Here is a 13,081-nt window from a genome sequence, read left to right on the forward strand (position 1 = left end):
TTGGTTATGTTTTGGAGAAGCTGTTATGTTTTATCAGATGAGGATGGTTCAAATGTCTTTCAGTGAGGAAAATATCAGGCAAAAACTTTGAATGAGCTTTTGTCAAAACGTCACAGTACAGCTATGATTGGCTGTGAGAATATTTTTCATGACGTCAATATTAAATACATTTAAATAAGCAGACCAAGTTTGTCACTATTTATTTTATTAGTAGACAGCCGATTTCGCAAACCCGGCTGACGCAGGATCTCGTCATTTCATTGGTGAATAGCATGAGCGACTTGAAGTTCACCAATGATGAGCCGAGAAATCGTAGCACGCTGGTAAAAGACGATTGCGAGCGAACAGCGCTCGGTTTTGCCGGCTGCTTGCCTGCTATTCATATATGTAAAATTTTTATTATGCTGATTATGCTTCTCTTGTCATAAAGGGTGTGAAATTTTGAAAGGCTAGGTCACTGGTCAAGGTAATTGAGTTCTTTATATACCCAAGGCCATATATACCTATATACCGTGTGTACTTCAGCTTGGTCTCAAGGGGGCTTGCTGTGTGTTTTGACTCAGCCAATCATAATTGTAATGTGAGTTATATAGGAACAGTCCACAGTCATCATCATCATCATCATATTTATTTGACATCCTTTGAGGACAAAACAAGGAGAACATATCTTCATAACATAACCGTGACACATGAAGATACAAACACAGCACGGCACAACAAAGTCACGTTTGCAAAGCACGGGCAGCTTTTTACATCAGGCGGACTAGGAGAATCAGTTTGAATGTATTGTTACAAGCAGCCTTACTAGCTGCCATGACTCGGCGCTGTTGCTGTCCATCAGCCAGCTGAGCGAGTCCGCAAGGCCACACTCGGGCCTGGGCGTGTGCACCCAGTCTCCGTGTATATGACCGCTGGCAGCCTCCAGTACCCACATGAAGTTTCCCCCACATAGCGACATTAGATGGCACACAATAGAAGCAGATGTTTCCGCGAATCTCGCATTGGTCGCCAACTGGGCCAGGCTACTCACCAGCACACAACAGAGGCGGTGCTGGCCACGAAAAGCGTTTTGAGTAGCGCGAAAAATAGACCGCCGAACGAGAGCTTGTACACTTGGGATGCGAAGTGCCGCCAGGCGCCATTAGTGCGGAGTGGTGGGCAGTGCGCGGTAGGCGTAGCACGCTTTTGACCGCCGAGGCTTGCCAGCCTTCGAGGCGAGCAATATCTCCAGAGCTTAAAAAACAGACCTCACATCCATAAATCAGAACAGGAGCGACAATCATCCGCCATAGAAATGCCTTATCAACAGCAGAGAGGTGCTGATTAAACATGCCGGCCGGCGTTAGGCCAAAGAACGCACCCCTGCTCCGCTGAATTCGGGCAGTCACCTGATCGGCACCGTGTAGCTGGGAGCGCAGCTCAACACCCAAGTGTGTGGTTTCCTGTCGGTGCTTCAGGATCTGTCCACATAGCTGCCACTGAGGCGTCCGAGAGAGGAACTCGGCCCCGAATATAAAGCTGTGACTCTTGGTCAAGCTTTGGTTCACATGTACAAAATCTATCCTCCACAACACTGAGAAGGAGGAGACGATATGAAGCATTGATTGAAGATCGCGTGCGCTACTAGACATAATCAGAATATCATCAGCGTATGCAACTGCTGGGATGTGGTGGCCATACAGCGTGGCGCCCAAGCGACAGTCATTGAGCTGTTGGATGAGCGGGTATAAAAACATATTGGTGAGGCACGGCGATAAAAGCGCACCCTGTCTCACTCCTCGGCGCACACAGAAGGCGTCTGACAGCTTCCCACCAAAACGTACTCGGGCTGACAGGTGAGAGTACCAATAGGCCAGAAGCGCCCAGCTCCGGCGTGGGAGGTGCTCACTCGCTCGGAAGAGGACGCCATCATGCCACAAACGATCAAAACATTTCCTAGCATCGAGGTTAGCTGCAAACAGCGGGAGTTTATAGCATAGGTAATGTTGCGCGGTCTCGTGTACAAGCATAGACGCTTCGCTGGTGCCCCTATGCCCTAAGAACCCAAACTGAAGTTCAGAGGCCTCAAATGACGTGTCGATCTCTTCCTGAAGGATCAGTTCCAGAAGTTTGGAGATAGTCAACACGAGAGAGATGGGGCGGTAGCTATCGGCAGAGTCGGGGTCCAGTCCGGTCTTCTTCATGATAGGCACCACTGTGCTGCATGTGAAACTGACAGGGACAGGGACACAGTAGAAGTAATGCGCGGTTTCAGTCATGGGTATGTTCTCCTTCTGAAGCTTAAGAACAACTAGTTAGACTACAATGAAACTTTGAATGTAGTTTTCATGCATTGTCACCCTCGCAGCTGCAATTTTATCTATTAATGTCTTCTTTTCAATCACTCCGCATTAAAAAATCGCCAGTCAAAGCCATTTGTTGAGATTGTTAAAACTGCATATTACTTTAGCAATTAGCGGTCCCGGAACGCCCTACCAGAGGAAATTGTCAAATGTTTTCCAGAACCAGCCGGACAAGCACTGGATGAACTATGCCTTCATCGCTCCACAATAGAGAAGACTGTTGACTGTTGCTGTTGGTGAGGTGATCCTTCTGCTGCATGGATGCAGTCATATTACTCTTTTTCTGGGAGACCGGTTAATGTGGCCCTATTTGGGGTATAGGGATCTTAATTGTGGTCAATTGAATTGAGTTGATAGAAAAAAATACCTACAGTTGGGAATGACTAAAGTAGTACCTGAACTGAGACATTTGTCAATATAAAAGCATCTTCAAAATCCTAAAAGACTACCATCTCTTAAAGAAAAAGAAGAAGGTAAATGGTTGACACAATCACCATTTGGCTTGGTGTGTTCAAGACCTTACCAGGTGGTGTCAACATAGGTAGACTGGACCAGTTCTACCGTCTTCCAGCCTGCACTCGCAACTGTTAGCAGAGCTCATATGTTTAAGCTGCAGAAGCTCTGAGTCTCAGCTACCTCAAGAGCCAGAAGAAGTTGTCTTTTAGTCAGAGATATTCACAACTGAAGCGCTTCCACCGTCCTATTCACTTCAGTCAATCAATTTCAATCCAAATTCCAAACTCGAATGTTACTGTGGTGATACATCCCAGTTCAAGATAATTTCTGCTACACTAGGAAGGAGCTCAATGTATTTGAAAACCACTAGGCCAAGTGTAGCCTTCTAGATTCTGTATTCATTAAAACAAATAGAAGATAGAGCATTTCCTTTTATCTTATATTGTTGCTAGCAGAGATTTTCAGGAGAAATTAATTACAAAACAATAGATTTACATCGATGCCTCTGAACTGTTACGACTACATCCAATCTGACTAAAATTTTCCCCACTTCTAGCAGATGGGCTAGGCACAAAGTATGGGCATTGAGCATCAGCAGGCATATTTTTATATCATGCATGTATCTGGTGTCGTGGTACGTCATGCATTAAGCATCTAGGTTCTGCATTCGGTCAGTTGAAACGCCCTGCTCCCCAGTCTTTAAGTTAATTGGACTCTGATCCGAGCGACTGTACCGCACGCAGTATGATGCTTTGGTATCGTGGATCGGACTTTCCGCCGGACCGTCGACTCAGTAGGGCCACGCCATGGCGCCACCACTGCACACCGGTCATAGTGGCCAGGTGGGCTGTCGGCACCCAGCAGCGGCGACCTTTGGCGCTCCGGCAGCGGCCGACGCGGTCTGCAGTGGCGTGGCGCCGCCGCCGACCGGTGCTGACGCGTCCCCACTGTCGCCTCCCCCCCCCCCCCCTCCCTTCCCTCGGTGCGCGCCGCCGCCGATAGCGGTCCATCAGTCGCGCGCCGGACCACGGTGGCGTGAGCGCCGGACGGACCGGTCGCGTGGCCAGACGGTGTTTATTTCCGTGGCTCGGACAGCACGTGACGGGTCGGTCGGCCGGCCGGCGCTCGTTCCGTCTGGCTCGTCGCCCTTCCGTCGAGCACGATCGACTCGACGCTCTCCGCCTCTTAGTGAGAAATTAGACGTGTCTCCCTAACGGATTCTACCGCGCTACCCTTTGGGCCGCCGTGTAGTTGTGCCACTCGATCTGCGAGAGGAGCTGCTCTTTGAGTTGTGAGTGTCATTAGAGGACGCATTCATGGGCTCCGGTGTTATTTGAATAATGGTTGGGTAGTTGTGCTGCCGTAGGTGTTTGTGGTCTTACGGCACTCTGGCTGTATCCTCCTTGAGAAGGCACAGCCCAGGAAGTTCCTGTTTCATTGTACCACACACGCCACTTGACGGCACTTCCGACACCCGTCCAGCCCTGTCGGCTACCGTGCGTGGTCCTGTGCTGTGTGCTGACGCCGGGCGCGATTTCAGAGCGGCACCATGGGCGGCCGGACGCGCACTGTGTCGGCTTCGTCCGACTTCTCCGAGTACTTCCACGAGATAAACGACCGCCAGGTGGACGACATCTCCATCGAGTTCTTCTACAAGCCGCACACCATCACGCTGTTACTGCTGTCCGTTGGAACTATGCTCTATATGGCCTTCACCAGGTGGGTCTCCGCGGGGCCTCGGGCTGCCCGCTCTGACCGGTTGCCTTGCAGGGATAGGGAGGAGTGGCGGCGAGATGATGATAAATGATCGTGTGTGGGGTGACCCGGTGAGGAAGGGTTGGTAAATTACGGTGGTCGCCGTCTTCGGGAAGTTTGTTGGCCTTATTCGCTTTAAGTGTTTAGCTAACTTTGTTGATAGTCAACAGAACACCGTTTGACATCGTACCATTTGGCTCCAGTGTCTGTGGGTCGTGTTCGTATAGTGCGAAGGTCATTAGTACGGTGATGCTAATTGTTTTATCAATTTTGTAATACATCTTCCTCCTATTTGTGCCGCCACCGACCACCACTCGGCCCGCATCTCCGCCGTATCCGCCCCTCCTCTGTTCCCCTCCGTTCTGTCCCGTGACCCCACCTGTGCTGCCGCCGGCAGGGATGAAACCGTAAGCCACCAGAACAACATCTGGACGGGCATGTGCTGCGCCACCTTCTTCTTCCTGGTGATATCCGTTCTGACGTTCCCGAACGGACCGTTCACGCGGCCGCACCCGGCCCTCTGGCGGCTCGTCTTCGGCTGTAGCGTGCTCTACCTCATGTTCCTGGTCTTCATACTCTTCCAGGTCAGTGAACCCATGAGCTTTTGCAGCTCCTTGGCATTGTTCATCTTTTCCCAGTGCTAAAAAGTCATTTGCGTTGGAATGGAATGGTAACTTGTTAGGCGTATCTCTTACCGATTTTTTACGTATTACTGATCAATTTTACCGACTTCTCACCATTGATTTGAGTACTGAGTTCCATATAATACTGCTGCACTGAATTCATTATCGCCTCTTTGTTTTCAATGTCTTTCTATCGTATTTTAAAATAATGTTGATATTAATCATTTATGCGTTAAACTTGTTAGATCCATCGTTGTTCAATTATTTACAAATCAATTGAATTAATTATGTCAGAATCATCAAGTCCACCATTCATCGATGAGTTTTCTCAAACTGTCATCTGCATTTCAGGATTACGAGACGGTGCGGAGCATTTTGGTTTTCTTCTACCCGGAGCTGCAGAACTTCACTATAGACATGGACGAGGTATGTAGCTCCCGCCAGTAGAACGCCCTTAGACTAAGGTCATTCTCACCAAACTAGCATTTAGATTATTGACCAAAGGCGCTAGTCCCTTTGTGTCTGTCGACACTACTTACATCGTACACAAGCGGTACGTTGTAATCACAAATTACAATTCGGTCACAATCTGGCCCTGTTAGCGTCATTACGGACCAACATATTATCAAACACAAGCCAGTGTAAATGCTGTCCTTGTACTGTTCTCCCACCGTGCCAAACCCTAATAAGCACTCAGTGTTCCAAGCCTAACCTCCCCTCTTCTTTACACCAATCCCCAGAGCAACTGGGGACAGAACTGCAACCCGCTGACGTTCGACAAGATCTGGAGCAGCCTGGACATCTTCGCGTTCGCGCACCTGTTCGGTTGGATGATGAAGGCACTGCTGATCCGGCACTACGGCCTCCTCTGGACCATCTCCATCATGTGGGAGGTGACTGAGGTGAGTCTGTGGGACAGGGAAGGGGTCAGGTCAGCCAGTGTGGAGAGGTCAGTTTGTGGAATAGTGGAAAGGTCAGGTTAGTGACAGTGTCCGGTCAGTCAGTCTGTGAGAGTAGGTATCCTGTCCACTGTCCAGTATGCTCGCGCTTGGTGAAAATTGAAACCGTTTATCGTGGGTTGAAATTGTATGGATATCCGATGAGTCAGCCTACTGACCGCCCAGATATGTCCGTACTTTGTTCAGTCCGTGGGCGCGCGTCGGTTATCGGCTTTCGAGTTATTTGTTCAGGAAGGATGACGAATTTAACTGTTGTGAACGTGACTTGTCCGTTTGTGTGACGTTGGCCCGCCCGTTTCAGCTGCTGTTTGCCCACCTGTTGCCCAATTTCATCGAGTGCTGGTGGGACGCCATCATCCTGGACATCTTGCTCTGTAACGGCGTCGGCATCTACATCGGCATGAAGGTGTGCCGCTGGCTGGAGATGCGGGACTACAAGTGGGAGAGCATCAAGTGAGTCGCCGCGTAGGAAAAGTCGGAGGCAGTAATGCGTTCCGTGGTTTTGAGAGAATAGAGCAGTAGATCTGCCTGCAAACAGGCCCTTTACTACATATTTGGTTGATGTTGGAGTTGAAGGAGGTGTTTCGTTCTGTTGTACTGAATGATTCCCTGTGTTGCACATTATTAGTGCTTGTTTAATTCATCAGCGTACATTAGACTGAAAGGGATGACGCTATTATCCCCTTAAGTCGGTAGGCAGCCCCGCTCTAACTACGAGGGGCGTTCAAAAAGTTCTCGGCCCGACCATGAAGGAGCAGAGATACGACATCGACTTATTAGACCAAAAATGTTCATTTAGTCAAATAACCAGCGTTAAGACAAAAATATTTCGCGCAGCGCTTCGCGAGAGGCCCCTGGGTCTCCATAGCCAAGTGGGTTTTGGACGCATCTGGCACGTCCAAGACGGCTGCTTTTGTCTCCTTGCTGTCAGCGAAGTTGCCACTGCTAAGCAATTTCCTTATGTTGGGGAAGAGGTGGCAACCTGAGGGTGCAAGGTACGAAGAAAAAAGTGGCTGTGACAACAACTCGAAGCCACAGCTCACTGCTTCGCTGATCGTCACACTGCTCACGTGTGCTGATGCGTGGTCCTGGATCAGGCGCACACTTTTAGTCAGCTTCCCTAGTCTCTCCTTGATATCTGCTGCTCGCTTCTGTTATCTAAGGGAGGTGTAGCATTCATCATTAATTGTGCGCCCCTGTTTTAGAAAGCTGACGAGCAGAGCCCCGCCATCATCCAAAAATGCAACCACTGTCACCTTGCCGTCTGACTTTAACACGTCGCACACATTTGGTGGCATTAACTCAGTGTGCTTCCGCTTGTGCAACTCGGTCACGCCCTGAGGGTCAATGTGTGACACCCACAATCCCTCCACGGTAACAAGTTGTTTAATGAACTCTTTTGGATCTTCGAAATAGGGGCCAAAATTTTCGCGTTACGCATCCTTACCAGTTTGCCTTTCCTCTGGAGTCAGCAAACGGGGGATGCATCTTGTAGAGATCTTAAACATATTAATACGCTGTCGAAGAATGGCTTTGAGGAACCTGATAGACAACTCCGCTTCTGCTGCGTTGTTTCAGACCGGAACATTTGTCATTTTTCAAAAAGAAGTGCTTATTTTTCATATTTTCTTGAGTCAATGCTGTTGATGGCTGGCCACTGCGGGGGTGACCATTAATGATCTGTTGACCAAAATTGAACAGAGATGCCCACTTTTTGACGCTACTGTAAGAAAGACAAACCTCAACATGTGTTGGCACTAGCTTTTCGTGAATAACGTTTGATGCATTTTTCTGCAATACATGAACCAAATCACTGTTCTATTCTGGGCGTCACCCATTCTGACCGGGAATAGCAAACTATGTTACGATTAATTAGCAGCCTGAACCAATCACGGGGCAGATTGGTTAATGGCTACGTAAGTTGGGATCCCAATAACACATCATTGAACACACCGCGTTGCAGGCCAAAATTCCAACTCCTTCATGGTTGGGCCGAGAACTTTTTGAACGCCCCTCGTACGCTGGACTCGCCCTCTACAGCTTGCCCACCTAATCGTACGGCTGTCTGCCTCCCCCAGGGACATTTCGACCACGAGCGGCAAGGTGAAGCGCGCGCTGATGCAGTTCACACCCGAGTCGTGGATCCAGGTGCGGTGGATGGACTCGGACAGCCCGGCCAAGCGGGTGCTCTCCGTGTCGCTACTGGTTATCGCCTGGCAGCTCACCGAGCTCAACACGTTCTTCCTGAAGCACGTGTTTCAGATGCCGCCGCACAACCCGTTCAACGCCATCCGCATCCTGTGTCTGGGACCGATCGTGGCGCCCACAATCAGGTGAGACGCCCACAAATCAGCTTGACGTCGCCACCGGCGACGTCAAGAGATATCCGGCAGTGGAGTGACAGTTGTCCGTTGCTGATATGTCCTCAGTCCTGTCTGCCCAGCTGATGACCTGCCCCCAGTCAGCAACATTTACTTTCCCTTACAAACTTCATCTCTCTCACGTCCTCAGGCAGTACTACCTGTACGTGACGGACCGTCGCGTGAAGCGGATGGGCACCCAGTGCTGGGTCTACATCTGCATCACGCTCTCGGAGGCGTTCATCTGCTTCAAGTTCGGCCGCGAGCTGTTCAAGCAGACGGTGGTGACGAACGTGCTGATCTGGCTGCTGCTGCAGATGGTGATCACGTTCGTGTGCGTCTACCTGTGCGTCACCTGGAACCGGCGACAGGAGATCAAGGTAAGAATGAACCGCGGCGGGTGAGAGGGGCGCGATGAGGGTTAGAAGGAACGGAGAAGGATGGGCTGAGATGTGGACGAACCGTTGTGGGTGAGAGGCAGGACAGAGAGCAGGCAAATTGCGGTGGGGTGTGAATGAAGAGACGAAGAGGCGCGAACTTATCAAAAAAAAAAATATGTTTAAGGCTTATCCAGGTCTGCACATTCGTTCCAAGCACCCGAATCCCATCTTATCAGCACCCCTGTTCTCCCCAGGACGTGGGTAACGACTCCGGTCTGGACCTGAACTCGAGTGTGCTGGACACGCCCCAGCCAGGGGAGGGCGGCCGCCGGCCGAGCCCCTCCGCAGAGCGGAGCGCCGATCTGCGCCGACGCGCTGGTGAGTGCCACAGAGGCAGATCCTTGGACAGATAATTATCTGATGTTTGAGCTCTGTAGACGCTGTCCGTACGCTTTACTCCTTGTGCGTGTCATTGTTGTGTGTCCCTCTGTCCCTCGCGATGAATCACCGATCTCGCCCTGACTCACTACTCCTCCCCCAGGCGGAGTGTCGGCGCGGGACCGGCTGAACGCGGTGGCTTCCGGCGCCGCGCCGCGCCGCTCGGTTCGGCTCGGCGGCGCTGTGAGCGAGGACGGCGACCGCTTCTGAGCGCGGCGCGGACGAACGGCCTCACATCCAGCGCGTCCGCCGGTCCGGCTCTAGTCAGTGGAGGAGGCAGTGAGAGGTGTGCGGACGGCGGAGGATGAGTTGATGACGAGAGTGAGCGGAGTGAACCGAGCCGGGAGGGACGGTGGGAGGTGCAGTAATGAAGGAACTGCCAGCTTTTATAGTCGAATTACATCATTCAGAGGCATTTGTATCGTCAGGGAGCGGCACACGTGTCGTGCCCGCGATTGCAGTGGGAGGGCAGCTGGGTGGCGGCGCCGCGTGGCGGATGGACCCGGGGCTACCAGCTCTGCGGCTAACTGCCCTGGTGATGCGCCTTGGTGTGAAGACCTAATGCCACCGCCGACAGCTCCCGTTCGACCAGTATTTCCTGACGTCCATCATCCAAACTATCGCTCTTCGCTGTTCCTTCAGCGTTGTACGGCTGGCTTTGTCGTCACGTGTTCAGCTAGCTGTTAACAAGCAATCGTGTTGTGTCTGGGAGCGTGACGGTGGTATGGAGACCAATCATGCGCTGTGTTTTGTACCGGGTGGTAGGGCCCGCGGCGACGGCCCGTATCGGGTCCACTCGGCGACCAGAGACCTCGCGACTTCCTCTCCTCTCCTGACTTCTCGGACCATATAATCATGTAACCGAGCTCAGATGTGCCCGCCTGTGCATCGTGCCGTGACTCAGCCTCTTCTGCGTCTGTCACTCTGTATCACTCCCATTGCTCACCGTACTGTGTCGAATGTCCCGCTTCTTTTCACCTGTCAGTGTCACCGTGTTGTACCAATTTCGCACTGTCCGCGTCGCTGCTAGTTTACTTATCCGTGGGGCTCGGCGTGCCATTGTCGCTCAGCCTCTGATGGCTGTGCTGTGACGATACTCACGTGTGTTTTGCATGTTCTCTTGCCAATTGCCATACTGGGAGACATCTCTGGAACGCGAACCGCTTTGTGACTGGGATGCGGCTGTTTTGTGGCAGCCACTCGAATCTCCCGGCACTGGATTAGGCTTTGTATCACCGTTGTATCGCCGAACGAAGTCAGTCGCGGACTCGCGGGACGCGGTATCACTGTGTAGTGCGTATTGAGCGCAGCCACAGCGGGCTTGGTCATGGGTGTTCGAACGCTCATACAGTGAATCCATCGTGGCTGGAAGGATGCTGAGAGTGACTTTTGCACGCATATCTGCCTGCGTGAGAGTGAAGACCAAGTCGAGGGTACTGGGCATGCCGCCCGCCGGTAGCCGAATGTATGAGGCGGCAAGCCCTGTGTCCTGACGATGTCTAGGGGTCCGCTGTGTCCTGGATAGCCGGTCGTATAATGTCTGTGTCTTGACGATGCCGGGCCCCGCCGGCCAGTGACGCGGTGCCCACTGGCGTCTCCCGGCGGGGTGGTGTCGGTCCGAGGCACCTGGGACACTGCTCGGCGACCGGCAGTGGTCCAACACAGCCACAGTGTGATGTGTGCCGACCGGTGCCCCGTGACGCGATATGAGGTTCGATATCATATTGCCTGTCCAGGCGGGAAATACAAGTGTTCTCGCTCACACTTTTTGTCGCCTTCCTGCTAATGAGATGCGCTCTCCGCGAAGTGGGCGGGACGTTGTCAAGGCTTTTTTAGACCGGCCGTCGCGGGTGCTATCGGGTACTATCGTCTTTTGATTCTTCCATCTGTCTCCAGGTGCGTCTAGTTGGTTTAAAGTTCTATCGTATGGTTTCGGATTTACTCATCGAGCATGCCATTGGCAGGCTCGAGGAAGTGCTCTCTGCCCTGACCATCACGCCTCCGGGCAGGTCTCATCCACAACTTGCCTTGTCCCCTGTCGGGAGCAACTCTAACTCGTAGTTCGGCCGACACTCGCGGATGGCGCTACAAGTCCGTACCCCTCTGACGTGCGTGGCTGACCAGTGACCAATGACCGCGGCTGGTTCCGCGGGTTCGGCCGGTCTCGGCGCGGCGCCGACCACGTGGCCGTGACGTCACGGCCCGCCTGCGGGTGCCCAGGGCCGGCGGTGGCGCCGGGCGGCGGCGGCGGCTCTCAGACAGGCGCCGGTGGTCGGCGGGACTGTGGTTAGGAGCGGTCGGCAGGCGGTGGCGCGTGCGGCTTGACCCTGCCACGCCCCCCGTGACCCCGCGCCGGGCCGGACCGCCGCTGTGGTAGCGACGGTGCGACTTCGATGGGAGGCCGGTGAAGAAGTTGACGATCTCCAACAGAGAAGGACCGGAGAGCAGCCGCTGAGAGGTAAGTGGAGACGGCCAAGCTATGGAGACCTGACGTCGGAGAGGCTGTGGCTCGTGTCCGTCCGTATCAGTATTTACCTAGTACGTCCACGTGACCTGCGGAAGGAGCTCCTGGGACTCGATTTAAGAAACTCCGTGCAGCATGAGCAGATTTACAGGCCAACTCCAAGCAGATCGTAAACTAACAGCGGGGCCCGTTCAGAATAAAAAATGGGAAAAGCGGGATGAAAATCACTTCACCCATGGTCGAGACTTGTTGCATTAAAACTTAGTACCTACTCTACCGTTCTGTCCTTTGCGCCGTTTATGGCCATGAGCTACGGCAATACAGCAGAAGGTCACAAGTCGCGACCTTCTGTCCGAGCGCTCAGTTGCAGACAGATTTGCAGCATTAGTAAGCATACTTTCGGCGGCTCGTTTCAAGTCGCCGCTTTTATAATTGGCCAATTAACGTATTTTTCGCTATTATTGGCATTGGAAATGTATCTAGGCATCAAAGACAGATTTAGCAGGTGGACTCGGGCCAAGCCTCCATCCCAAAACAGGGAAGGAAAGCTTTATCATGAAATTAGAGAGTCCATTGATGCCCACTGATTTGACGGTTTAGGCCCACCCCGGCCTCACTACCGATGAGTCCGTCTCCGAAGACAATTCGAATTCAGCGCACCGGTTACGAAGTTCAATGTGCATTGTTGATTGTGGAGTGTCGTGACGCGACATACCCGTGTCGGATCGTACTGCTCCTCCTGGCCTGCTGCCAATCATACCTGTCCGTTTCGACCGGTGCCGTCTGAATTCATCTATACCTGCGACTGAACGGTGTCATCAATGTCCCTGCTTTGCATGAGCTGAGGCGTTATTTTACCGACCAATACCGTCTCTACTTGGCCATTAGTGTGGCTTGCTGTCATGCCTGGGCCAGCAGTCAACTATCCGTATAGTCTTACTGTGTAGTGGGGTATCATTCAACCGCGCCTTTTAAATTTGGTAATGCGAGTGCCCGAACCGTTTCGGATGGGTCATCAGTGTGTCAGTATCATGCAAAGTTCACTTGTATGTCATTCTCGAAGTGATTGGACATGAATGCCTTACCTACTTTGCTACAGTTTCCAGTGTTTGTTACCCGCACCGCATTAGCTTAGCCATCAGAAAGTCGAGCTTGAAATTATAACACTCAAAGACAATAAAGGACAGTTTATTTAGCCTAATATAAATGGATGGTTTGTCATGCAGGAGGCATCTATAGCAATGTTCCGATGCATCCATTTCTGTCCCGGTCGCCTGTCCCTCTCTACTCCACCTCCCGTCAGC

General features: G+C 52.1%; 1 protein-coding gene across 7 annotated transcripts; it reads left to right on the forward strand.

Moving 5' to 3' along the window:
* The first annotated feature begins 322 nt into the window (after positions 1-322).
* On the forward strand, positions 323-11,075 carry LOC122374644 (phosphatidylserine synthase-like). Of its 7 annotated transcripts, none has more exons than XM_043353512.1 (10): positions 323-466; positions 4,339-4,517; positions 4,951-5,137; positions 5,528-5,602; positions 5,917-6,078; positions 6,437-6,588; positions 8,214-8,468; positions 8,647-8,875; positions 9,130-9,253; positions 9,417-11,075. In XM_043353512.1, exons 2-10 carry the CDS (start codon positions 4,348-4,350, stop codon positions 9,521-9,523), a joined length of 1,461 nt encoding a protein of 486 aa, XP_043209447.1. In that variant the 5' UTR covers positions 323-466; positions 4,339-4,347; the 3' UTR covers positions 9,524-11,075. The 7 variants fall into 7 exon arrangements, with proteins under 7 accessions (XP_043209447.1, XP_043209446.1, XP_043209449.1 ...); XM_043353511.1 differs by having other exon boundaries at positions 365-387; XM_043353514.1 differs by having other exon boundaries at positions 462-580.
* The last annotated feature ends 2,006 nt before the right edge of the window (positions 11,076-13,081 follow it).

This window comes from Amphibalanus amphitrite, unplaced genomic scaffold (assembly GCF_019059575.1).
Source record: "Amphibalanus amphitrite isolate SeventyFive unplaced genomic scaffold, NRLGWU_Aamphi_draft 001687F_arrow, whole genome shotgun sequence".
In the NCBI taxonomy this organism is placed as follows: domain Eukaryota; kingdom Metazoa; phylum Arthropoda; class Thecostraca; order Balanomorpha; family Balanidae; genus Amphibalanus; species Amphibalanus amphitrite.

What these genes read in the sequence shown, in the direction of transcription:
- LOC122374644 (XM_043353512.1), top strand. Translation starts at nt 4,348, where the DNA reads ATGGGCGGCCGGACGCGCACTGTGTCGGCTTCGTCCGACTTCTCCGAG. An exon ending in TCATGTGGGAGGTGACTGAG is followed by an intron (nt 6,079 to 6,436) that starts GTGAGTCTGTGG and finishes CGCCCGTTTCAG; the next exon opens with CTGCTGTTTGCCCACCTGTT. An exon ending in TACAAGTGGGAGAGCATCAA is followed by an intron (nt 6,589 to 8,213) that starts GTGAGTCGCCGC and finishes TGCCTCCCCCAG; the next exon opens with GGACATTTCGACCACGAGCG.